At 46.3% G+C, this 14,281-nt stretch overlaps 1 protein-coding gene across 1 annotated transcript; it reads left to right on the top strand.

Moving 5' to 3' along the window:
- Nucleotides 1–683: 683 nt before the first annotated feature.
- Nucleotides 684–14,281, top strand: LOC308142733 (sodium-dependent lysophosphatidylcholine symporter 1-B-like). The gene is made up of 14 exons (XM_080513276.1): nucleotides 684–836; nucleotides 2,570–2,698; nucleotides 3,251–3,375; nucleotides 6,594–6,717; nucleotides 6,802–6,880; nucleotides 6,965–7,116; nucleotides 7,219–7,309; nucleotides 7,858–7,976; nucleotides 8,695–8,778; nucleotides 10,334–10,417; nucleotides 11,011–11,123; nucleotides 11,214–11,357; nucleotides 11,574–11,750; nucleotides 12,400–14,281. The coding sequence occupies exons 1-14, from the start codon at nucleotides 753–755 to the stop codon at nucleotides 12,452–12,454; spliced, it is 1,560 nt and encodes a 519-aa protein (XP_080369402.1). The 5' UTR covers nucleotides 684–752; the 3' UTR covers nucleotides 12,455–14,281.

The raw sequence follows: 14,281 nt of genomic DNA on the forward strand, positions 1-14,281 counted from the left end.
GCAAACAATTACGATGGAAAAATTCCTCAAATCTCAGCATAAAGCCAATTTCCCCAAATTGTCCCCAAAAAACAAAACCTCCTCCTACGGCTGTTGCATTCTGCATGTTCTCAGCCCAACATCAGGGCTTTGAGGCTCATGATAGTTTTCACTGATATGATATCTCAGTGTTGTGTCAGAAATGTGTTCTTAAACTGTGTTTCCTTTGAAATTCTTACAATTTGCTGGGAGGTTTGGCCGGATTGGAGCCTCTCTGGGCCGGTGTTTGGCCCACAGACCTTATGTTTCATACCCCCACTTTACCTATATGATGCTTATCCCTCCTATAATTAATACCTTTTGGAAAACAATTATTGAAAACCCATTTGATGGTACTTTGCTTGGCAGGTTGAGGAAGGTTTGCTCGGCTTTATTTTTCTGGTCATCTTAGAATTCTGACATTATTTTCACCGCTTAATCGTGACAGTTTAGAATAAGTTCATTACAGGAGCCGCGGCGTGACTGCCGGAAGCCTGATTTTCAGAGCGGTCCCTGAAGGGAGCCGAACATGCGATGCCTACGTCACATGGTCGTGACGTGTACATCGTGGAGCCTTATTGAATGAGGAGAGAGAGTGAGGCGCTCGTACGCACACCCTTTATACACACGCGCGCACACTGTGTGATGCCGAGGAGCGGATTTCTCCCCTCACTCTGAGATATTTCATCACATCTTATAATATCGATCGATCGATCGATCATCATTTGGCAACGATGGCACGAGGAGAAGGCGCGGAGCAGTGCGCCGCGAGTTTACTGTCAGTGAAACCGATCAACATCGAGGTCAAGACTGTGAAGGTAAGATGCTTTTCCTGGATTCTTAAAAAAAGAAACATTTAATAAGAAATATATATAATTAAATGCGTAAAAACACGCTCAAATTTGAAGGATCAATGAAAGACTTTCTTTCAGCATAACCCTCCACACACACGGGCGCGCACGCACACACAGACACACACACACAAGGGGCTGAGGATTTGAATTTCACCCGGCTCAGTCCACCTGCTCCCCGGGCTGGGTTTGTGTCGTGCTGACATACCGGCTTTAAAGGGACCACATCTTAAATAAACCGGCACGTCTTTCGAGCGGCGGTGCGTAAATATAGCGGAGGACGGACGCTGCGCCGCGCAAAGGTTGACGTGGTCCTTCTTCTTCTGCGGGACACGAGTCACACCTGACCTGGTCAAAGTGACCTGGTCAGGTGCGGGTTCATCCCGGAATATCACAAAACCACGTCAGCCTATCAGGGGAGGCTGTAATAACGAGCTGGCCACTCTGGAAAACCTTAGATGATTCATTAATTTAGATGTTGTAACAGATCTACTGCCTAAGACATGTTTACTTCTAAGAACCAATTAAGAAACACTAGAAAAGTAGTTTATTGTCATTATTTTTCCGCGACATATTCCAGGTATTTTACGTTAATTGGATTAATTCGAAGTATTTTTGCATGCTGGTCTTCAGAATATCCCCCAAATTAGTTTTTTTTTTTTTTTTTTTTTTTTTTTTAATCAACGACCACAATGATCACAATCAAAAATCTGGAAAACTGTTTCATTATTTCTTCACTCGGTTGCAGCTTCACTGATATTTTAACCTCGACTTAAAGATCTAATTCACATTGTCAGGTCACATGAAGTCGATCTACAGCTCCTTTCATGTGTGATTTAACGAGATAATTTCAATGTTTAACGCTGGAATCTTGTGACATTTCACTCTTTTCCAAGTGAACATGTTGGAAACAAGAATTTCTATGTGTGACTTTGGGGTGTATTAAATTATAAATTATAAAGCAAGAGTTTCAATTCCAGCATCTTTGTGTTCGATGATTGGAATCGGTTGTCCAGGGCTTCTTTAAACACTGTTGCAGTCTGTAGGGAGCTTTTCACAAGTCATTAAAGGATATCTGCATGCTGCGTCCCTTTATTTAGCTTTGGATTTATTTTTAGCCGCACACCAATGCGACTGCAGCCTGGTGTGGTGAGGCGCCGAGGGGATGGGAGGGGATGGGATGTTGCTCATCCCTCATTTGTGATTCGCTCATCAGCCAGAGGTGATTTTTGCTTTTGTGTGAGATGGTAGTGAGTCAGTGTACCCCCCCCCCCCCCCCCCCCCCCCCCCTCCTCCTCAGCCCCCCTCCCACGCTGACATCACCCGACTCTTCCAGGTGATTGGCCACGTTTGATAAGACTCCATTCTGTCTGCTGGCTGCTCACTACTCAGCACAAAATGTCACACTACCTCCAACATCCTATCGCCGCAACCAATGGCTGCGCGGAAGCCGGTGTGGTGGAGGTGGCGTGTGTGAACTGAAGTAACCTCACAGTGTCACACCGACGCAGGCTGTTGCACAGCATCAGTTTCTCTCACAGTTCTGAGCGTGCCATTTGAGGAGCATTAAAAGCAGCTTAAAGATGATCATGTTTTATATCTTTGTGGTGAACGTGAAGCGTCCCCGTAATAAAGCCCAGGCAAACAAGCCGTTCTGACACTCTACACCGCCTCGTCTTTCCTCCTCTCTTCTCTTGCAGCCGAAGGAGCGGAGAAACCGTCTGACTGTGTGGAGTAAAGTGTGCTATGCCTTCGGTGGTGCCCCCTACCAAATCACCGGCAGCGCCCTGGGCTTCTTCCTCCAGATCTACCTCCTCGACGTGGCGCAGGTGATTCACTGAAGTTACTCGGCACGAGGCTTGTCAGAGATGTCAGATCGGCAACAAGTGTTTCCTCCTCATAAAAATGCCTCGTCTTTCCTGTTGGTGTACAAGTCCTGAGCTCGGATTGCTGTACTTACATTCTTTTAACAGCGATATGCGCTGATGGGCTTCAAGGTCAAAGTTTGCGTTCCCTCCTCTAAGCCTCGTATCGCTTTAATCGTCTCCGTCCTGCGGGAGTCGGTCAAGCGCATTAACCCGGACTCCCTACCGCTTTGCTTTGTTACTCAATTAACAAATTAAGACTTGTGTACACTGCAGGAACTTAAATAAAGGCTAGTCAAGCACAGGAGATGAGGTCATTAGACCGGGCTTCAATACAACTTTGTTCTTAAGGGAAGCGTGTTGCGCCGCTCTTGTGCTTCAGTTACAATGACCCAGAATGTGTCTGCATAACCTCACTGGTGTCGTGACTCCTTTGAGCCGTTCCCCAGCGCAGCCATATGAGGTAGTGCTTGGCATCCTCTTGTTTTGGTTTCAAGTCTCACTCTTTCTTTCCAGCTGGATGCCTTCTATGCCTCCATCATCCTCTTTGTGGGCCGGGCTTGGGACGCCATCACAGACCCCACTGTGGGCTTCCTGGTGAGCCGGAGCCGGTGGACGGGTATCGGACGCATGATGCCCTGGTAGGTGTCTATGACGAGATGCTCCGCCCGACTGCTTCATCCAGTCCAGAGAGGACCTGGTTGAAGGCGGGTCACACATACTCATTATTACACACCGTGAATTCAGAGTGACCAGTGAACCTCGGGAGAAAATGCACACGGCGTCAAAACACGACCTCTTCCAGACAGAAAAGCTTCCACTGGACTCGGACAGGGACGCTCTCGCTGTGAGGCGAGACAACGAACCACTGCTCCACCGCTGAAATGGGCTCCTCGACGTGATCTTGTGTAGGGAGGAGAACTGTGAGGCAAATGCATGGGCGAGAGAATAGCTCGTGGCTGTAACCATGGAAACAAGGCTGAAGTGGCTGCACATGGAAAAAATAGTTAAAGGGCAATCATCCTATGCAATTTGCATTGGTTTTATGATATAGTGTTCATTACAACAAGCTCATCCCTTAAACAGCAGTTTTATCCAGACTCAAGGGTTGAGGAGACGATTAACACGGCGCAGGAGGCGAGACATGACTGCATGGAAAAGCCGAGGCACACGGTGTGATGCACGCATGCTTCGGAATGGCCTCTTTTCTGAATTTCGGAAATACAAACCTCCTCTGGCAGTGAGGCTGAACTGAATCAGGACCAGCGCCACAAACTGACACTGCGCAGAAGCGGCAGCTAAAATGATCCAGGTTGGAGGAAAATAATGACCCAGCTGGAAGGGATTGTCAGCTTGTAGTCTAGCGTGTACAAGAGCACCTCTGAGAGCGCCTCGTCTTTTGTCACAAAATGAGGCTCAAAAATATCATTTGAGTGACCGACTCACAATTAACGGCTACGTTTGAGGAAAGATCTAAGTTGGAGACACTCTTTGCACACCTTGGGTTGCTCTTGCCGTCAAGGAGAACGTGGAATTAACAGAAGAACTGCTGAAGATGAGATCAATTCAACATGCCGCGTTATGTTTATGATCAATTCTGCGATCATAATGTGCTGAACGTTTTAGTCAGGTAAACTAAGAGTACGTTAAGCCCCACTAAAGCATCACACACTCAAAGTTTAGCTCTATTTCATCACCATGTATTCTGACAATGACGTCGATTTACCAGTATTGGATTTTAAAAAATCAGACATGACCGAACGTGGTCTCTGTACCTGTAAAGCCCAAATAAAACAGTAGAAGACGCATGAACAACCTGCAGTGGTAGCACAGCAGGTTACCCCCCCCCGAGTTGTTATATGCCCTTCTGTTTTTATTGCTGTCTTTCTACCCGTGTGCCTCATGGCATGGCAGACATGTGAGCGTGTGTGTTGTGCATCGTGTCAAAAAACATGGATTGCAAAAGCATTTTATTCATCAGGAAGTGGGACCGTGAAGAAAGACGACCTTGGCGTTCAGCTCATTGTCTCGCGGCTGTTTGACATTGTAACGGGAATATCTGGTTCAGAAACCTTCACAGCGTTGCCGTCATATGATTCGGCAGCGTAACAGAATATTTACCCTTCAAATAATGGAGGCGTCGTTTTCTCACTGGCTGCTTTTTCCTCACATGATGTTCGCAGCCTTGTCGGCACACTGGTGGGAGTCGCAGTGAGAGAAAAAAAATGCCGGCTGTGCTCAAGCTCCACGTTGTAGGTTGTAGGCTGGGCGGGGGGGGCTGCCGGCTTGTGCTGCCATTGGTCCAACCCACAACACACCATCAGTTTAAAACCAAAGGGGGGGGTGTGTCCCTCTTTGTGTGTGTGTGTGTGTTTGGTGTCGTGGACTGTTTGGCTGAAGCAGGAAGAGGTTACGTTGGGTCAAAAGGAATGTGTGATCCAAATAATGGAGGTCATTGTTATAAAAGGCAACACGTCCTGATGGCAGAGAACAGATGCCTTTTTATGACTGTACTTCCTGTTTGTGGTGGAAGCGTTGCGTGTTGAGTGTGGTGACAGGAGACGAGAATCGGGTCACCCTGTTTGGATTTATTGGCTCATCTGTTCCACTAACTCTCACAGCCGGAGAAGAAGCAGTTTCTAAAAGGGGAAAAAAAGAAAAGAAAATGTAGGGTTATGGTATTATTTACTCAAATAAAATACATGTTTGTCTGGCATGTTAAAAAGGTAAAATGGGTTTATTGTGCTTTAACAAATGTGATCGTAATTGTGGCACTAGCTCTTGTGAAGCTCTGTGAAGGAAGGGGTGTAAATCCTCCCACTCTGAGTTTACATGAAAACTTTTCTCCATTAATTTTCACATTTCTGTACTGAAATGTGTGTTTTCACGTAACAATCCTTAGTTCTCCCTTCATTTTACAATATCAGCTACCATGCCGCCCCACAGTTTGCTGTAAATCTAAATGAAGGTTCCTGCAGATCTTCATGCGCTCACCCATGCATGTGCCATAATCAGAAAAATGTGTCTCAGCAAATGCCTTTTATATTGGACTTTTCATATCACAGTGCGCAACACAAAGTCCTCTGTGCAAAAAAAAAAAAAAAAATCATACGTTGCCCGTCAAGAGACGTGTTTTATTTGATTCACATCCTGAAAGTTTCCCTGAAGAGACGAAGTTTTGTCCACTTTCTCAGCTGGACCGGAGGTTATCTGGAGGTTACGGCACAGCTGAAAAGCCTCTGGTGAGGTGGAGTGGCGTGACGGCGAGCCCGGCCCGAGCGGCCTCGCCGTTGGGTTGGCCCCGCCGTCGTCTCCCCAGGCAGCCCCGACTGAGCTCTTTCCTCACACACGAGCTCTAACAAGCCAGGATTAAGGGGGGGATTATTCACAAAGAGGCAGGGAGCGAGATGAAAAGAAGTGACTGCGAGGTGGAAAAAGGAAAAGGAGGGTGGGGGGGGGGGGGGGGGGGGGTTATGCTACAGTAACATGGGGCAGAAAGGAAACTCTTTAATACCTTGGGGCACAACAGTTAAGCTGAGAGCGTGTATCCTACATTTTGAGGGTAAAATCCCAGAATGAGGGATATAACCATTACATTTCATTCATGTTTCTGGAATATTCCACTTGTACTTGTTAAATTTTACAGGTGTGTTTTATATTCACATTAATCATTTGTATTGCAGCAACTTTAATCTGGAGTTTAGAGCCCTCTGGGTGTTTGCATATTCTTCTGTTTCTGTGACTTTTCCACTCCTGATGATGGCCTGGTGACCTGTCCGTGGTGGAACCTCTCTCTCACTTTCAAACTTCACTCTCTGAGCTGTTTTCTGCTCCTTTTCTTTTTTTCTCCCTCCACCAGGATCCTTGCCTCCACTCCCTTCGCAGTGCTGACTTACTTCCTGATCTGGTACGTGCCTCCGTTTGAAGACGGGAAGGTGATCTGGTACCTGATCTTTTACTGCCTCTTCCAGTCCATGCAGACGGTTGGTGCTTTCATGACCCCTCCTTGCTCCTTGCTCCTTGCCCTCTCCTGTGTACTCCGGCCTAACTCGTCGCTCCCTTCGCAGTGCTTCCACGTGCCGTATTCAGCCCTCACCATGTTCATCAGCAGCGACCAGAAAGAGCGGGACTCCGCCACCGCCTACCGTACGTCAGGTCTCCCCGTTTCTCCCTCCCTCGCTCTGCGCCCTGCGCCGGTCGACGCGCTGACCTCTCCTGTGTTGCTCCCAGGTATGATGGTGGAGGTGATGGGGATGGTGCTGGGCACTGCCATCCAGGGGCAGATCGTGGGCGGGGCCTCCCCGTGTCCCGACGAGTCGGAGCTCCACAACGGCACCAACTCGACGGGACTCAACGTGAGCAGAGGTTCACTGGACGACACGGTAAGCCTCTCCGGTCTCTTGCTCCGTTGCCGGACGCCCCCGCTTGATGCAGCACTCGCATGTTGTGAAAGTCTGAGCTCATGCGGCCTTCTCCGCCCACAGAAACAAGCCTACCTACTGGCCTCGGGAGTCATTTGCGTCATCTACGTCCTCTGCGCCGCCGTCCTGTTTTTGGGTGTGAAGGAGCAAAAAGGTACGACTCCATGAGTAAAGCTCTTATTTAATCCAAAAAAGTCTTCACACATTTGCTAACACTGAACCATGGACTTTTATCACAGGTAAAATATCACACTAGGACCAGCCCTGTCCACGCCAGCCAAATCCACTCTTTTTCTCCCCGCCGTTCTTACAAAAAAATGTCTATCCACATAAACACGGCATCAATTGCGTCATCATTTTTGGCATAATTTTCTTGTCCGTCGACAAGGTGGCGTTTTTGTCATTTCGTTCTAACGTTTGCTTTACTGAATGCAATAGGAAACTTTTTAGCTCAAACTTCTACGTCAAAGCCGCTTCATTATGCACGCCGCTGTCGTTCAGAGTCAGAATGTTGCCTTGGTATTCGGAGACGGTTTTATCAGTCACGCGTATTGTTGGAAAATATTTGACCTTCTCGTCTTGCAAAACCAAACAGACAGGCAGAAGCCACATTGTGCCAGTTGTCCTCCGGGAGATTATCTTGTTTTGTGTTACACAACCTTCACCTGCGGAAACATTCACCTGCGCCGTCTTCCCTTTCAGAGAGCGGGCGGAGGAAGTCTGAAGCGCTCACCTTCAGCCAGGGCCTGTGTGCCGTCATGAGTCACGGGCCGTACGTCAAACTGGTCATCGGCTTCCTCTTCACCTCGCTGGCCTTCATGGTAACACCGACTTTCTTCACCGGTGGAATTCATATGTCTTGTAAACACCTAAACATTGACCATGCTCATTTTAAATGACTTTTATTCATCTCTTATCCAAGTTCTTATTTTTATACTGCCTTGTCTTTATCTTTTATCTTATCTGATTTTATCTTGCTATTTTTTTATGATCTGATGTTTGACAGTTTACTTTAAGCTAAACTTCAATAGTCTCTAAAACGGAAAAGTGAAACAGTGAACTCAGTTCTAGTACATATTCATACACAGACTTGAAACAAGCTTATTAAAGTCATATGTGACGTACTGCCTTTTGTTAAAACGCGGTTTGTCAAATTCTTGACTTTCTTCTGCATGTTTAGTTTATCAATTGCAATTTAAATGGTAATCCTTGAACATATCCACCTGTGTTCTATAAATTAAACATACAACTTTGATTAAAAAAAAAAAAAAAAAAACATTGTATAGATGCATGTTATGTAGTAAACTTGACATCCTACTAATTTCTGTTGCGCTCGCCCACACTGTTCATCTCCCACACGCAAAAGTAAAGAGGAGAAGGTGTCAGAGCGGCGAGGATTAAGGACACACGTTTAATTAAAATTTTGGAGTCGCGGCATGTTTCTGACCCGTTGTGTGTGTGAGACGTTAAAATCACACACACATAAAACATTTGATCAAACTTGTGCCATGGACTCAAGACCTTATTTGTCTTTTACAGCTCCTGGAGGGAAACTTTGCCCTTTTTATCACCTACGCTCTCGGCCACAGGAAGGACTTCCAGAATATTCTGCTGGTCATCATGGTGAGTGTTTCCTCTCCCTGCTTGTTGGTGGCGTCTGCAGGCCATCGGCTGAAGACCTAACCCGGTCGGAGGGTCTCTCCTCCCGTGTGGCGTCGGGGCTGAAAGGGCGAATGTTGAGGGTGAGAGGAGGCGTGGTGTGGGCTCCTGGGAACTCGTCTCCCCCGCGCTCCCAAACGGACACACAGAGGAGCGTTTGTTGCCCAAGTAGCCCGGCGCCGCCTCTCGTGGTTACGTCTGCTGCCGCTCCTTCAGAGTGGGAGCAGAAACATCCTGTGAGTCAGAGAGGAGGACGAAGAGGGAGGCCGAAAATGTTCACATAGAATTTGTTATCGGGCTCTCAGGCTTCTGGGTTTCGATTGGCTTCTTGTTCTTGTGTGGTCGATTCACACTGGTTCACCCCATTTGTCCGGAGGGGGTCAAGGGTCAACTCCGGCTGCCTCCCGGGGTGTGAAGTCCCCACCCCCCTTTCCCCCTGGAACCTTTCATATTCTGAGCAGCTCCCTCATTTCCCACAATCCATTGTGAAACCCAGTGAGGATCCTGAGTCTCAATCAGATTCACTAAGAAGTGCATGGTTTGTACAGATACGTGAACTTTAATCATAAAACAGTGAGTAAAGGGAACCACAATAAGGCTGCACATACACATACATTTTTTTTTTAATGTTTTTGTGACGCTGACAAGACATTTTCATCCACGCTGGAGCTGATCCCGGCTCGTTCTCCACAGAAAGACTCAACCTCCCCTAAACTGGGACTCTTCTCTCTGTGAGGCAGCAGTGCGATCCACTGCACCACCACGTGACCCTACAAACCTCTTGTCTACTAGCAATAAGGTTCTCGTAGTTTCTTAGGCTGTATAAATATAAAAAGAGGCACAGGTTTTCTTCAGAGCAGCTAAACAGGTGAACCTGATGCCACAGTTTTATAAGCAGACTGAGATTTAGCTTGATAAAGGAAAAGAAGCAGTAGCCAAAACTTCATCCTGCTTTTTTTTTTTTTAAATAAAGTTGCTTCCACTCACGTTCTTTTAAATATAACTCGTCACAAAGAAATGTTGTGTTGTCAAATCCATGTCCAGGCCTACATAGTCTTCTTTTTAATGTTGTCTTGCATATAATCGTAGTGAGAAGGAACTCGAAGGGGCTGATTGATCATAAGATCTATCAAAGAGAATAAACTAATTATCGGCGTAGTAGTGGTAAAAAACAAACATGAGCAACAGTCATTTTATTTTCCTAGTTTTTTTTTTAAGGTTCTCTTCCAGGGATTCATTTCACGGACTTAATCGGAGTGCTCTTGGTGTTTGACTGTCTGATGACTTTTCATTGAGTCAAACAGTTTCTTTGTCTATATGTATAAATACTATACATGGTTAAGAAAGTTCAGTTCTCCTCACAAAATCAGCCTTTCCTTGGACAAAAAAAATGTCTACGGCGTTTCTACATCTGAAAAAGAAAATCCATCCAGAGATGTTTTCAGTCATAAATCAGCTTGTCGTACCTCTTCTTTCCTGGAACAGCGTCACTAATGTTTCTCCATCACTACTTTTGCAGCTCTCTGGGGCTCTCACCATCCCGTTCTGGCAGTGGTTTCTGACCCGCTTTGGAAAGAAGACGGCTGTTTACTTTGGCGTCTCGGTCAGTTGAACATGTTTTTACAACTAATCATATTAAAGTTTTCAACGTATAGTACAAGGGAGTGTTTTCAGGCCGGCCGATAAGAAGCACAAAGGAAGCATTTACTTTGATTCCTCTGTAACAGTAACCTTTTGGGGTTTTTTTTTTCCTGTTATTTGTAAGGGAGATTGCACAGTTTTACCAGGAGCAGCAATCATGACTCGACACTGATTTGAGCCGCCTCACTGCCAGCTGTGAGCTTTAAAGTCACATGATGTGGGCGAACTTGTGAAAAAGTGCCCGAAATTTCTTCTCTCACTCACATTGGCATGAAGAGAAACACTGTGGCAGCCTGCATTTCACAGATTTCGGCAGATTTTACAAAATAAAGCACAAAGTTGCATTTTTGGCTGCAAGAAATATTTGACCTGCAAATGAATAACGTGGTTTTTTTTAACATTGTACTGTATTTTGCACAAGGAGGCATTGTTAACAATGGAAAGAATGACTTGCGTTGGGTTTTTTTGTTTTGGGCTCTCATGACTCTTTGCTGTAAAACGAAGGGAATAATTTCAAGTTGTGGATGTCACAGTCTTTCTTTCTCCCTTCCACAGTGGGCGGTGCCCTTCATGATCCTGATCGTGTCCATCAAAAGCCATTTGATCATTTCTTACATGGTGTCGGTGGCGGCGGGCGTGAGCGTGGCGGCGGCCTTCCTCCTGCCCTGGTGAGCGTCACTGTCACTGCGTCGGCGTGCAGGAGCCGCTCTCGTGGTTTCTTTGTGTCTCAAAGCGTCCGTCTCGATCTGCTCACTCAGGTCGATGCTCCCCGACGTCGTCGATGACTTCAAAGTGAAAAACCCAAACATTCACGGACACGAGGCCCTCTTCTACTCCTTCTATGTGTTCTTCATCAAGTTCGCCTCGGGACTATCTCTGGGCGTCTCGACGCTCAGTTTGAAGTGAGCGCACTGGCCTTTTCCATGAATTCCTCACATTCGTGTTACCAACCTGTTCAAACTGTGATGTCGGGCCCTCGATGAGATTACAGTCTCGTGGCAGCTCATCAGTCCGGTGCTCATGCGGTCGGCAATCGCATAAGCCTTCAGCTAATCATTTCCCCAAACTCGACTCGCGTCGGCTCAACTTTTCTCCCTCAAATCTGCATTTTTCCTCAGATTTGCCGGCTACCAGACCGGACAGTGCTTGCAGCCCGCGGCGGTGGGTTTAACCCTGAAGGTGCTGGTCTCGCCGGTGCCCGTGGTCCTCATCGCCGTGGGGCTGCTGATACTGAGGACGTACCCCATCGACGAAGAGCGGCGGCAAGGCAACCGCAAACTGCTGCAGGAAATGATGTGAGTGAGAAACTAGTCGCCCAACCGTAGAAACAGATAAACACACTTGATTTATAAAATGTAGATCCAGAAAAGGTTCACATTTGAATGCACATTTTTTTCAAAATCTGTTCTAATTAAAAGAGCCGTCTAAACTCCTTCCTTGCTACAGTCTCTGATAGTGTCTCTCACTTCTTGGATGTCTGCAGCCTTTAACGTGCATGTTTCCACAAACTCACACTCGTGGTGTGATTTTAATGGGAATGCTATAAGTAGATTGCTTTCACCGCTTCTCTCAGCTGCAAGCACCATCTGCTGCTTCTGTTGTTTTCTGATTGAGTCCGACCCCCAGTGGACAATTTTGGAACCGCAGCTGCCTTTTTCGACATAGTAAAGTTTGTCTTTGTTGCAAGATCATCCTGGGGTTCAGTTGAATTCTCTTGCAGGCCCATGTGGGTTTGTTCTACATGATGGTTTATACCAGTTATCTACCAAAATGATCCAGAATTTCTGTTCAAAATGTGTATTAATGTATGTTGAGCATGATGAAATTCCGATTGAATCTGCTTCACCCGACCGTTTGCATGTCTTCTCCACCTCGACTGTGCCCACTGAGCTCTTTGTAACCCCCGATTCTTCTCCCCCCCCCCCCCCCCCCCCCTCCGAACAGAGACCTGGAAGCAGACTCGGACTCTGAAAGCTCGGATCTGGGGAGCCAGGTGTAGCGGTGGAGGACGAGCCAGCCGCTGCTGCTTTGCATGTTTGCACAGGGTATTGAGGGACCAGCCGTCATCTGAGCATCACCCAACATCAGCATCAAACGTGCAGGTTTACTTCGCCCCTATTTTGGCGGGACGGCGTCACGTCTCGTTCAGTCGAGTCCGAACTAATCTGCGTTAAGGACTGCCAGAGAGCGCCCACGGAATCCAAAACCCGCACGGTGTATTGTTTTGTCAGTGAGGCCAAAGTCCCGGGTCGGCTTCTCTTCTCACTGCTTTGCTCTCAACCGCTTCTCTTATATCGTTTGTCTGACGTGCAGCACATCGATTTGTTCAGTAACTTCCCCGTCGACTCGGGTCTCAGAATAACTTGGAACGACTCGACTTTCTCTCGGGGGGGGGGGGGGGGGAACCCAAACAAAACGCAGTGTAGCGTTCCTGTTACTCGCGACATTCCACATCAAACAACGGCGTGGATGTGTGCAGTGATTGTACAATGTAACCTCGTAGAAGGTGGACTGAAAAAAAAAACCCAACCAAAACAAGAACCTGGGGCCTTTTCATCGTTTATGCTCGAGATCAGAGCGACCTGGAAAGCAGCTCCGCGACTGAAATGGACTGAGGACTCGAACCACTTCACCTCCAGTGCCACACACTTGTCAGTAGCTTGTTCGTAGGTTGAATGAATGGCAGGCGCCATTAAGTTTCTCTCAAAGAAAACTCATGTTTGTCCAAAGATGTGGTGCTTTATTGTTTACCCAGGCTGTATGTTTCAGCTTCAGCTCGGCTCTTTTGGGATGGAAGTATTCATCCAACTACTTTTTGTCCCATTTCCTGCGTGACTGCACTACATCTTACATCCTGGGGGGTTTTTTTGTGTTTTTTTTTTTCCAGTAGGGATATATTAAAAAAAAAAAAAAAAAGTATTTATTTGTTGGTTTACAAGAGCTGACCATCGCTTGCACTGACTGGAGTGTGAGGTTACCTTTGGATGTTTACCATATCCTCTGAAGGAAATGTTTATTATCAGCCCTTATTTATGAAGGGCGCAAGTCCGCCGAGTTCCATGGAGCTTTGCTACATTTTTCTACATGTTGGGTTTTTTTCTACAGAACATGTCACGAAGACCCAGAAGCTCTTTGAGTGTACTTGAATTATTCTGAAGGGCAAAGGCATTTCGTGGTACGACGTGATGCACGTGAACTGGATCGCCGCCTTATGAACGCCTCCTGTCTTTGTGGCTGCAGTGAGATTTTTGTTTTAACTCGTCACCCGGAGGACTTGATTCATGTTTCCCGTTTCAGCCGAGTTCTCACAGCGAAATCAAGCGAATTCGTTTCATTCTGAGCAGGGAGGCTTGCTTTATTTAAGTATTTATTGAAAGAGACTGTCGAAGGGCTCATCAGTCGTCTTTCCAAAAAGCAGAATTATTTATGACCGGTGATTGACAGATTATTGTAGACTTGTGTGAACATGTAGGTTTTTTGACATTCTGAGAATATCGGAATATTGTTTTGGTTTCCTTTTTTGAGGAAAAGCAGAAGTCAATACATCATTAACCTTTTGAAGATTTTTGTCACTTAAGATTCTTGCTCACTTCAGATGATTTGATCTCACATCAGATTTAATTTTTTTTTTTCATTAATTTCATTGAGGCCTTAAAATTGCACTGAATGAAGAAAAATAAACAGCACATTTCATCTCCTAGTGTGTCCTCGGTGTCTATATGCTGCTGTATGTATAAAGTGTAAATACATTTCTGGTCTTTGATGAGTGACGTATAAAATCAATGATGAAAGAAATCAATGTGTTGTACATTTGTAATTTAAACTT

Source organism: Blennius ocellaris (assembly GCF_963422515.1).
Source record: "Blennius ocellaris genome assembly, chromosome: 17".
Lineage (NCBI taxonomy): Eukaryota > Metazoa > Chordata > Actinopteri > Blenniiformes > Blenniidae > Blennius > Blennius ocellaris.